The 12,818-nt window shown below is 35.9% G+C and overlaps 1 protein-coding gene across 5 annotated transcripts in view; it reads right to left on the bottom strand.

Moving 5' to 3' along the window:
* EPB41L2 (erythrocyte membrane protein band 4.1 like 2) overlaps positions 1 to 12,818 on the bottom strand; it is a 103,936-nt gene that overhangs the window by 52,614 nt on the left and 38,504 nt on the right. For all 5 annotated transcript variants that reach the window (XM_041470155.1, XM_041470152.1, XM_041470157.1 and 2 more), the window contains exons 3-4: positions 3,100 to 3,575; positions 1,900 to 2,106 (exon numbers count right to left, since the gene is read on the bottom strand). In XM_041470155.1, the coding sequence (XP_041326089.1) occupies positions 1,900 to 2,106; positions 3,100 to 3,561 (669 nt within the window). In that variant the 5' untranslated portion in view covers positions 3,562 to 3,575. The remainder of the gene's footprint in view (positions 1 to 1,899; positions 2,107 to 3,099; positions 3,576 to 12,818) is intronic.

Raw genomic sequence — 12,818 nt, forward strand, 5'->3', positions numbered from 1 at the left:
TTTTTCCATTAGTTTCCAAATCACATCTCCAAGCTTTTGCCATTAACCATTTGCTAATTAGAACATACTCAAGCTGAAAGAGTAAAGTTTTTCTGACTGAAACAGCTTATGCTCTAAGAATAAGGCATCAACACTTATTTTTTAAAAAACAAAGCATTACTATTAATTCAAGATTTTCTATTTAGATTTTAGTGAATCTAAGGTACACAATAGCTGAACTCAAGTATTAAGTTCTCATATTATGAGTCACCACTGTGACTAATTAATTGCATAATATTATATCTACTCCGTATATATACATAAAACGCTCCATATTTAGTTACTGCTGCAAATCCTGATCAGCCTTGATCTGTTTGCTGACATTGAAACTACTTTATCATGGCTTTCCTTCCTCTTATGCCTGTTCCCAGCTACTGCCTTATATAAACACACATACAGTAGGAATGAACAACTGGCAAAATTTAACAGAGACTAAATTAATGAGGTTTGATTTTCATATTTTATTTTCTTTCACGCTCCTTTTAGTTTATGTGAATACAAATTGATGCAGTTCTAAAAGAAAAAAGGAATAGGATTGCAAGTCAAACAGAAAAATCCCCAGTAGTATATTAGCTTAGATTTTATTACTGATTACCATGAAGGTTTAGAATGGCTATTAGAAAAAGACAGGGTTTTACCAAAAGCCATCAAATAACAGTAATGAAAACAAGGTGTTTTTCAGTTTTACTTTGCCATTAGCAAGTATATATATTTTAAATATAAAGAAGGTGGTCTACAATCCATAGTAAACTGGAAGAGGCATCAGGAATGTGAAAATCATGACAATTGCCCAAAACTAAAACCTGATTTACTTGAAAGTCAAGCAAGATAAACTGGACTTTGCCTGCAAAAATTTTGTTTTTTTGCTTTTTAATAACTCTTGTATCATTTCAGTAACTTTGTAAAAGCAGAAATAAACCAACATTTACCCAAACACTAAATATTGAACAAAGACTAAAAAGGAGTATCAGAAATCTACTAGGATCTTTTGCAGAAAGCACAAACTGAAATTTCAGTTATCAGTTGATAAAGCTTTCTGAGACTTTAAGTATTTTGATATGGTAGTAGAGCATAAAAAACTCTACATGTGTTTAAGAACACACATTCATCCAGAAAATTGCAGTCAGCACTGCTCATGTCCTATAAATAATTCAAATGAACATATAAAACAAATTGTTTCTTCATGACTTTTTTCCCCTCTTAAATTACTTTTATTATTGTTCTTACAGGAAACTCTTACTGCAAATAATGAGAAAACTTGTTTCTTGGCAAATGACTTAACTGGATCATGACAGACTTAAAATACTGCAGTTATAAATACAAAATGGTATATTCTAAGATCTGTGGTAAGCCACCACTTAATTTAAGTCTCATTTTAGAATGGGGAAAAAGCTCAGGAAGATAAAACTTGTGTAGACTTTAATTAAAACAGAGATGCCATTCAGATTTAAACATCCTGATTTATGTGGAAAAAAAATCCCAAACCAACAACTACTCCAAGGTTACTACCCTGCAGTCAATTTTTGTGAAAATGTGGAACTAGAACAGAACTTGGAATATAAATATGTGTTTTATAGCTGTAATGGAATTTTTCTTTCTGAAGAAAATTTATTTTAAACTTTAAAGTTTAAAAAGTTTAAATTTATCTCCAGCTGAGATAACTTTAAAAAAATTAATGAACTCAAGAAAACTTTATTAGCACATGTCCCACTGCCTTCAGGAAAACCTTAATGTTTTAGAAAAATAATCAAGTTTGAGCTGTGAAATAACAGCTAGTGTACTGCAGAGGGGATTTTTAAGAATAAACTGATACAGTTTTAAAGATGGAATTTTAAGCTGGAACATTAACTTAGTCCTTACCTCTAGGTCACAGATGTATTCCGTGCCATCCAGAAGCATCACCTTACACTGCACAGTTTTGATTTTCTTTGGAGACTTCTGAGGAATGTTATCTATTTTAATTTCAGCTGTCTGCACTTCTTTTGTCTCCCTTTTTTCTTCTTGGCTTTCTTCCTTTTTCTCTGCCACTTCCTCTACTTCTGTTTCTTTACCATCTTCTTTGGAAGGCTATATAAAATACAGTTAAACTCAGAAAGGAGTATATTTTAAACTTGTTCATTCTTTTTATAAGCTACTAATAAATAAGACAGTAACCATTCATTAAAGTTATGCACATACTAGAATCACAATAACCAGCATAAGCATTAGGGTCTTATTTTAGGGACCAGATATTCTTGCTCTCAAACCAGAAAAGGTGCCTCTTTTTCACTTTCCTTGAAATGAGGTTTGCTTTTTTTTAGTACTGGCTTTCTTCCAAAGAGAAACAAATTTATTAAGAATCTCCAGGAATTATACTAAACTAAACCCCAGTGTTTATGAAAGTCAAGTGATACAGAATCATAGAATGGTGGAGGCTGGAAGGGATCTCTTGAGATCTAGTCCAATGCCCCTAGGGTCACAGAGGGCAATTTGCCCAGGACCATATCCAGTTGGGTTTTGGATATTTTCACAGGGGAACACTCCACAATATCTCTGGTTGATCTGTTTGAATGTCTGACACAGACCTTTACCACCCCAGGAGGCCAATCATCTGCACTACCACCACCTGGCCACGTCCCTTGCCAAGGAAAGGTCCCATCACCATCAGAGTAAAAAATATTTTCTTGTGTTTTGAGATGTAATTTCATGGGTTTAATTTGGGTCCCTTGCCTTTTGTCATCTAACTGCATACCACTGAGAAGGGTCTGGCTACTCTGCATTCCATCCTTTCAGGTATTAATACCTACTGGTAAGATTCCCCTTCCTCCTATTCCTCAGTGACCAGTGTCAACTGTACCAGCCCCTCCTCATACAAAACATTCTCTGTGTGCCACCCTAGAATATTAATGTTAAGAGCTGACATTCAGCTTCACAAAAAGCAGAACTGGAACCTAGCAACTGGAATAGCTGTCATTTTTTTCCCCAATATGATCCTAACAAAGCTTTACATGAATTACATAATTCATTAATCAGATTTCATTGAAATTACACCAAAGTGCCTATGAGCCTTCCCACACGTACCTGTATTTCAGCACTGCTAACTGAGTGTTTTTCTTTGTCATCTGCTTTAGCATTCTGCCGGTTTTCAGTTGCTTCTTCCAAGCTCTTTCTTGGCTGAGCCACCCCCTCTAGTGCCTGGCTTTCACTTTCTTCAACTACTTGCTCTTCCCCCGTGGCCCTCTTCTTGGGCTCATCTTTGGGCTCTGCCAAGGTGTATGACTTTTGTTTCTTAAGCCAAGGGGGAAGGAAACGAGAAATACCCTTGCTTTCAGGTGAAGATTTTTCCTTCTTCTGGCTACTTGGACTACTTTTGCTAGTTGGTGCTGGGACAGAAGAATCTTGAGCCTCTCCAGAGGATGTTTCCCTGGACTTTTGATCTCCTGGAGTCTCTGATGCTTCCTCAGGCCTGTCCTTGGCTTTGTGTGGTCCCAGTTGCTCAGAATCCTTCTTTACTTCGGTCTCTGAACCAACTTCAGTTGTCATTATCACAACTGACACTAAAAGAAGCAACAATAAAAATAGTTTTAGTATGTAGCATCACTACTTTTACTGACTAATTATTTGCAGTAATTTGTAGTAATTCATAAACTCTTGTAGATTACTAAATTTATTACGGTTAAAGAAATACTTCTTTCCAAATTTTGAGTTCACAAGACCAATAAGCTAAAATTTAGTGCTCTGCAGATAAAAAAATCTATGGTTTCCTTCTCCTTGATAAAATTTCAAGTGTGCTCACTGAAAGGCATTTGTTTTATTGTAAGGTACTCCTAATGCTATTGGCCAAGATTATTTCAGAAGTAATTTCAGTTCTCCTTCTACTAAGCTCCTTAGCAGACCCAGAAAATTAATTTTCAGAAGGGCAACCATGTTCTCTAGTAAAACTGGTAAGTACAACCCCCCTACTATTTGGCAACACTTACAAACTTAAAATAAATCACTGGAAGTGAAAGAGCAAGATTGGCAAAGAATAGGACAAAACGAAGGTGAGCATGATAGTGAGTATAAAAAATTGGGAAATTATAAGTCAGTGATATTGTTGAAATTACTAATAATGCTGGGGAGCATACATTTTTAATTAAGGTAAGATTGGGTTCTTAATAAGAAGTTCACACCAATCAACATAAAATCATATATAACTCTTATACTCTCATCACTTCTGCTTACTCTTCCTTCAGTGAAATTAAAGATAAATCACAATAATGTAACAACACGATATGCAATAATAACCTTTCAACTTAACATTATTGGTATTTATTGGAAAAAAAAGAATAGACAAATGTTGTTATTTGTGTGGCACTGTACTGTGCTGCATTGCTTTAAAAGTGCAATATAACTACTTTTTTCCAATTTATTGAAGTGAGCCAACAAAAATAAGCATACAAGGGCCAGACAAAAGTTTATAATGGTTAGATTTCATTATTCTTCTGAAAACAATTAATTTAAAATTGATGGTCTGTTTTTCTGGCCTAAAGTTTAGCAGTTAGTTACAATCACATTTATATCTTTATAACATGGGAACCCTCTCTGTCATGATTAACTTCACCGCATGCCATTAGAGGCAGGAAGCTCTTAGGTTCAGAACACTTGCTGAACTCCACTGCTCCCACCCGTGCCCAAAAAGAGTCAAGGTTATTTAGCTCAGACTTGATGCAATTAATCTGCACAGCACTTTAAACTGCATTTGAAGCCGACTGAGAACTAGTTTCCACCACAGGGCAGCAGCAACACTTTGCCTCCAGGTTTCCAAAGCACATACATGGGCAATCAGAAATAGTTAAGCTAAACCAATCCCTAATATGAAAGAAATAAAAAAGGAAGCTAATAGAGACCTAAATATACAAGAGAAGAGATGAGCAATACTGAGCCAAAGGAAACGCCATCTTCACAGGTCTCTTACTAAGAAGCCTAGTCACAGGAGCCTTGAACTATCTAAAGGCAAATTCACATTAAGCATCTTGAGACCAAAGCAGCTACAATGGTGCGTGGGGGTTTTTTGTTCATCACTTAACACTTCACTATCTAAAATTAAAGCATTCCCCAATGGGGGAATTATTTATTCCCCAATAAAAGTTAGTACCTTTATGCTACACTGGAGACTTCTGAATACATTTCAAGCTTAAATATTACAGTTATGTAGCCATTTCTACCATTTTTTATAAAACCCTTCAAGTTTCAATACTACTATTAAAGCTTGTGATAGAGTATTACACATTATGTGAGCACTATTTATCTCAGAGGTAACAGGCCTCTGAAAGGCAAATTTCTATTTTACTGTTGAAAGTAAAGAATTTGCTATTTAAATCCATATATTAGTATGCTAGTTCTCAAGCTGCTACTGATCAAATTACATTTTTCTATCACCTTTGCATCTCACGCAGAAATGCTCCTGTTATTTCCAAATGGTAGGTATCTTATTAACATAACAATGTAAAACATTATTATCAAAATGAAAAAAGAACAATATCTAGAAAACCAAACTCAACTTTCCCTGAGAAAAACTGAAACTTCTGCTGATCAGAGAATAACAATCCACACTGCTTAATGAATTCATAAGGGAGGTTTCATAAATAACAGAGATGGTGGTGATTTTTTTTCATACATCTCTAAGAAAGAACCAATTTTTTCTCAGAAAGTAGCTAAAACAATTTTATAATACTTGATATACAAATCTTCAAATAAGTTATAGAGCAGCCACTATATTTCCTGCACTTTTTGATTTACTTTTCGAAATATGCAGAAATGCATGAAATACATGAGCAAATTAATTAAAAATCATTACATACCATTGCCAAAATTAGTATTACAATTTGATTATACAGCCAAAAAGGAGACATCTCCAGAAAATGCCTTAGCACTAAGCAAAATCAGTCACCCTGTAAACACATCCCCATGATATTGTTCTAACAATAAAAGAAACTGAGGATATCAAGTCACACATCTTAACTGATTAAATTTAGACAGAATAGCAGTGGGTGGTACAAACTTGCTCAATGGAAAACAAGGAAGGTTTTGCGTCTCCAAGTATCCAGGTTTTCATAATCAAAGTTATAAGGAGAACTTGGCTTTATACTGCAGCAGCAAGGGCAACTTGTTACAGCCCCTGTCTGAAGAGGTCTGTCCATGTTCACTAAATGCCTTAATTTGATGCCCACAGCAGGAGGGATTTCCTTCATGAGCTCAATTTCCTACAAGCTTGTAACTACAGTGCTTTTCAGGGCGGGAGGGGAGAGGGAGAGAAAAGGAATAGACAGGAGAACCCTACAAAAGGAAGCACACCTCTCTGCTGATCCTGTATATTTCTTCATACTCCCAGTAGTCTCTGAATTAACTGTGAAGAGGTGGATGAGTTAATTACACAAGGGCACTGACCAAGATTGTAAGTTATAATCTTCCCAAAACACCTACCTTCTCTACCACATTAGCTTGATACATTTCTTTTTCCCAGAGCTGCAAGTTGGTACAAGAACTAGCTATCCCTTGAGAAACACAAAACTGGGTCTCACATTCCCTATCTCAATGCTCTGTCAGATTCTCCAGTTTTGTAGTTCACCGAAAAAACAGAGATAGGGAGGAAACCAGGTTTTCTGAAAGTAGCTTTTTCCTGATTCCCTCCTGCCCTGATAGGGAAGACATCACCTGATCTCACACAGCTCTGGTGTAACAGCCAACAGCGTGCCAGACAGCAAATGGAAACAAGCAGCAGACAGCATTTGTCTCAGAAGTGATATAGGGAAGAAATAAATCAAATCAGATTGCAAATTTAGAATTCTCAACTTCAACTGCATGTTTTCTTGCTTTCCTGTTTTCAAGTAAACTCTCATTTATTCTTACTATGTAGCATGAGCTCAATAAGTATTTTTGCCCCTATAATCTTTTGTAAGCCCTGTAACAACTGCAGCAGGATAGGGCTCTCCTTATCTCACCTTTCTTGTATTGCAAGGTAACATTAAATCTGTGTTTCATTGGAATTGAGAAAGAATAACAATCTTGCAACATGAGTAGACTAAAGAGAAGGAACCTTAGGGTGATGATCAAACAAAGGATTACCAATGTCTGAACAGGGAAAAGAATAATCTTTGTAGATTCTGCAATTGACATTAAGCCCATGCACATTAAACCACAAGTGATAATGACTGTATATTTTGTAATCCTCCCGAAAACGTGGCTCATGGCAACTGAATGACTACCTAAACTGCAAGGATGAAGGTGGGGGTGGGATGGCAAAAAGTACTGCAAAACACTTTGCACTTTCTGAAGAGAAGGTGAGTTTGTTAAAACTGATCCCACTTTTACAGGAAGCAGATGATCTGCCCCATTTATAACTCTACCAACATCCCCAAGCAAGGGTGCTGACAAGGAAGCAACTGAAGACAACAGATATTCTCACTCCTCTCCATTCATCCCTTCCTCTCTCTTTTTATTGCACTGAGAAGAAATTTAGTGCTGGCCCAAGTTCACAGCTGAAAGCAGAAAAGGATGTTACATTCTTTCCTAACACTCTTTGCTCTCAGGTGTATAGATTGTCAGCTGGTTGATACCTTTCTTCCAGTTTCTAGCATAAATTCTTGAAATGTAATTTTCTGACCAAAAGGATTCCTGACACCCCAGATAAACTAGAAACAGAAGATATATCAAATATATCATGAAGTTTAAGGAGAAAAAAAAGGGAAAAAAGAGAAGGAAAGAAAAAAGTAGCGTAGCTCAAACATCACAGACAATATTAAAACCAACTGCAATAAAATGAAGGTTTTTTTGATGATGCATGCTTTAATTCACTGCTTCGGTTACAGTATTTCTTATTCATCAGCACAGACAAACAAATCCAGGTCCTTTTCCCATACATTTCTGAATCTCATTTTACTTATTTTCTGAGTACATAAAAGTACAAAATGCAGCCCTAAACTTGTTTCTTCCTTTTTCAGTTTGTTACTGAAATTCATAGCAAACTCAAGAAATAAAAATCGCTTTGATAGTTTTATCTCCATCAGTCTACTAGGATTCACAGAGAAATCGTCATGTCATAGAAACAAAAGGGAAAAAAAATCAACTTACTTCTACAAAAATAAATTACAGCTCAGTGCACTAAAAGCCAATGTGTGTCTGTGCAAGTCAGGTAATTTTCTGGATCACCACAGTATTAATAATTTATTTTTTAAATCACTACCTTCATAAATATTCCAAATATTTATCTCACATGGGGTACACACAAAAAAATCCAAAAATACATCAAAGAAAATTTCTAACATCTGAAAAAATATACACGGAAACCTGAAACAAGGTCATGTGTATTTCAACTGCCTAAAACAAAGCAAAAAATGCTCCCAAATAAAGTTGTTTATTTCTTGTCATATTATTGATCTGAAGCTCAGCAGAAGCCTGATCTGCATTTCACAGTTGGTTGAGACACATCATTCACGCTTGCTGCTTTCAACATGTAAGATTTGTTGATATAAAACCTATAAAGAAGTAAAATCCCAGCTGGAACAGTTATTCATATTTTAGAGTGTAGAAGAACCTGGTTTAAACAGCAGGTAATATCTGAGGAACTTGGTACTACAACTATATTTTTTCAAAAACATAAATCAGTTCTCTTCTGTAGAGCACAATAATTTGTATTTCAAATCTGGCTGAAAGTAGTAACTAAATAACTTTGTTTTAGATTTCTGCTAATTTTAAAACTTGTATTTTATCATTGGTATATAAACAACAAAACTCGTGGTATACCATGATTCTGTGTAGCATTGTTTTGCTGAAGGTGCCAATATAACCTGCACACATTCTATTAGCAGACAAAGCAAAAAGTAAATCAAATTTCTCCTTTTAGTCATTATTTAAATGTATTACTACAATTGAAAAGACACGGAACCAAGGAATAAATTCTACTAAAGAACGAAGTTTTCAATTGAAAAGACACGGAGCGCTCTGAACACCAAGGAATAAATTCTATTAAAGAATGAAGTTTTCAATTTTGAGATCCTTAAGAAAGCAAAAACATCTCTAAAGTTGGCTTAGATCAATTTGCAACATTCACAATCATACAGTTCCCAATTAAATACTATCCTGCAGTCAAATATCAACCCAAAACCACTCCAGTTCTCCCACAGGAACTTGCATCCTTCTCTATATGTATAAATACATGGAAGTGTTTATACCTACAAACATGCTTTGAAACCTGAATCTAATAATTTGGATAACATTAATTTTTAAGCACATTCCTAAAACAAAATAGATCATACAAAAATCAAAGATCAAGTTCAGCAATCTAGTGAATATGATAAAAAAGTTACAACAGAAAAAGCAGAGGAAATGGGTACATGCTTTATACATATAAAATCCAACCACCTGTTATTAAATAATTAATCAATGACGATATCTAGCAATTGAACCCAAACCGAGGTATTTACACACACTGAACGTGACAAGCACTGCTCCAGTCTGCTCCTTCCCTGATGATCACTGTGCACAAAAATCAAGGTTAACTGCAGAGGCTGAAGAGACAGTCTGCAGACTCGGCTTCTTCGTGAGTCTCTGCAGGAGCCACAGGGCAGAAGCCTGTCACAGTCCATTGGCTTCCCAGGCTGTGACAAGACCACCAGAGCTGGGCCCTGGACAGATCTCTTGCTGTCATGGGTCTTCATTGCAGGCTCAGAAGGTAACACATTGAAAAACAGACTACCAAGAACATTCCTGTGCCATATATAGCCAAAAAAACCCACAAATTCCTTCTTTTAAAGCTTCACAGTTCATGGAGGAAGCTCAAGCAACAATTCAGGTGGGTAGACAACCACATCTGTATTGATTCAGACTTTGCCTTTGTAATAGTATCTCCTAATGAAAGTTTTTCCTAAATGTAAGCCCATAAAAAAATTGCCCTTTCTCCTCATGATTCTGCTTTGGCTTCCTCCTGAACTGGGAGCTCATTCTCAGGGAGGTAACCAGGTGAGCAAACTGACATTGCCAGTCTGTGTATTGGTCAGCAGATGGTGCCATAATAGTTCTGAAAGTTAGCAGCACATTTCAAAGGCCAAACTTTAAACAGCAACAATACTTCAACTTCAAGTGCAATTCCCAGATTATGACAAGTGGTGGAATGTTTTCATAGAAGTATTAGCATAACATCTTTTAATAAATATAACTTCAGAGCCAGACAGTGAATCATGACTCCATAACAATATAAATTAGTTACACGTGTACATGAACATGTGTGTGTCTAAATACATTCACATATTCACGTAACATCTATGCTTATCTCCAAGAGTTGAAATGCCACACAGTGGTGTCCTCCCAAAGAATCCTATTCCTATCAAATCTAGTTTCCAGGGAATTACAGGCATGTCTCAGTGGCTAGCAGCCCCTAAGCTAATAGAAGCTATACTCATAAGCATCCTTTTATCTAGACAATGTAGTCACTATTCAAAATAACAGGTAATTTATTATCCTTCATGTTTATATCCATGCCATCATACACTTGATAACTTCCAAACATGTAATATTTCCCTCCCAAACACATTCTTGTCCTTATTTAAATAGTGAAGTTTCTAGAACTCATTTTTATACTGTGATAAAATTATCGTAGTTGTGTAACCATTCCTTGCAATGCACAGAACACAGAAAACACGTCATAAAAACACTGGCAAGTTCCTGCCTAGGATGGAGAGAATTTATAAAGTAGTTCTGAAACAACAATGAAAGACAAATACTAGTGTAATTCTGAAGATTGCTGTGAAGATGAAGAAAAAAATCAAGGATATAGACAGCAAATTGAATGTGACAGAAAAAATTACTTCTGTCTAAAACTGCAAAGTGAGTACCTGTAGTTTAGATAGAATATTTTCACAATAAAACTATTATGCTGACAAATTTCTGTAAAGCAACTCTGGGGAAGTCACCTCTACTCTCTGTAAACTCAAATTACATCCTGGAACATTGCTATTTCTCAAAATCCTTTTTCCTGTTAAAGCAGCACAACACATACCTATTACTTATCACCCAAGTGCCTCAACTTTTCATAGAACATCCGCCACAGGCCATCTCCATTTTGCCTGGTGAATAACTTGGTTAATGAAATCCATATACAACTTTAAAGGTTTAGTTTTAATGGATAAGTCAGTTGAAGGAAAACTCCAGAAAGGAAAGATATACTACAAGACATGAAAACCAGTGAGGATTCTTTAAAAGCTATTTTTGTTAAAATTTATCTCCTGACACTGTGCAGCAGTCTAAAAATGTCTAATAAAACTAAGAAAATAATGTTGGAATGTGCTGTTTTCCAAACCAAATGAAATTCAGTGAAAACTGCATCATGTTTGTAACAGCACCTATAGAACATGTAAAACTCAAACCCAAGGCCTTCAAGAAAATCAGAAAATAAATACTACACGTAGCCAAGTTGCAATGACCACATTGGAAACTGAGATCACATTTAGAGCAAATATAAAACCCTCAACTCTCTTTGTCCTATCTCTACCGTTCCAAGAGATAACAGAAATCTGTTCCTTCTGTATTTTCAATCTACAAATACACTGCTATATCAGGCAAAGAATAAGTCTTAAACTTAATTAATTTAAATCAAGAAATTTGTCTTTGCCAGAGTACCTATGCACAAATGTAATCTGTTTTTCAAGATAGCTTTGTGCTCTTCCCCAGCACTGAAAAGAATGCTGTAATCTGATGAGAATCCAACAGTCATTTTGAAAAGCTGTATTGAACAAGTGACCCCACCCAGGCCCTGACACTGCTAGAGAAGGACATGCTCAAGTGGAAAAACGGGATTTAGTTCCAAATTCATTCCAGCAGACAGAAAATGAACATGGGTCAAGAGACAGCTCTGTTTTCCTGTTATCTGTCCAACAAACTAAGATCAACACACATTTTGAGAAAAAACTCTGCCCTGTTTTTAAAATCAACTCTGCAAGTTCACAGTGGGTTTTGGCTGTTCACATTAAACCCTGGTGATAACCACAATTTTAGAGATTAAAACCAGCAGTGAGTATTCGTTTGTTCCAAGCAATGCTGTCCCTCCAATCTCCATTCCTATCCTTCCACTCTATCCCACCTTGCCAAATGGCTGGTTCTTTGACAGTCACAAAGTTTCACTGAAGGCAAACATTTACATTTTTCCAATTCTTAATAAAGAAGCTGTGGGGGGGGTGGGGGCGGACAATGACAACCCCATTTGGTTGATTTGGAGATGATTGATTTTTAGATGCCACAATAAAAAATTCATTTCCAACTATCATTCTTTCTATTTATAATGTATTGGCAAGATTAAAACCAGGTTCTTTTTATACTGACAACATTATGTTCACTCTTGCATGCAGTATGCTTACAAGGCACTTACAATAACACAGTTAATCAAAACACTCGCCAACTTGGTGAAAAATAATGCACTAGTACCTGAGAAGTTTTTGTACTGCAAACTGGAAGGCCCCACTGTAATAAAGTTCCTGAATGGTGGAATTCCAGATGCACATCATTGTTTTGACAAGTATCCATTTCCTCTTCAGTGGAAGTCATATAGAGACTTATTACCCTCTCACATGTTCAGGAAGTGTACAACAGCATGCAAAAAGAGAAACCTCTGCAATACCAGGATTCAATGTCAGGGAAAAAAGAGAAGCAACTAGTCTGTGCTTTCAATAGAGAGAGAGACCAGTACATACACATTAAAAATTAACTTTCAGAAGCAGATGCAACTATTAACTTTTTTTCACAAGCACATCGAGGCTGAATGTCATACA

The sequence above is a fragment of the Pyrgilauda ruficollis genome, unplaced genomic scaffold (assembly GCF_017590135.1).
Source record: "Pyrgilauda ruficollis isolate IOZ18807 unplaced genomic scaffold, ASM1759013v1 scaffold24, whole genome shotgun sequence".
Lineage (NCBI taxonomy): Eukaryota > Metazoa > Chordata > Aves > Passeriformes > Passeridae > Pyrgilauda > Pyrgilauda ruficollis.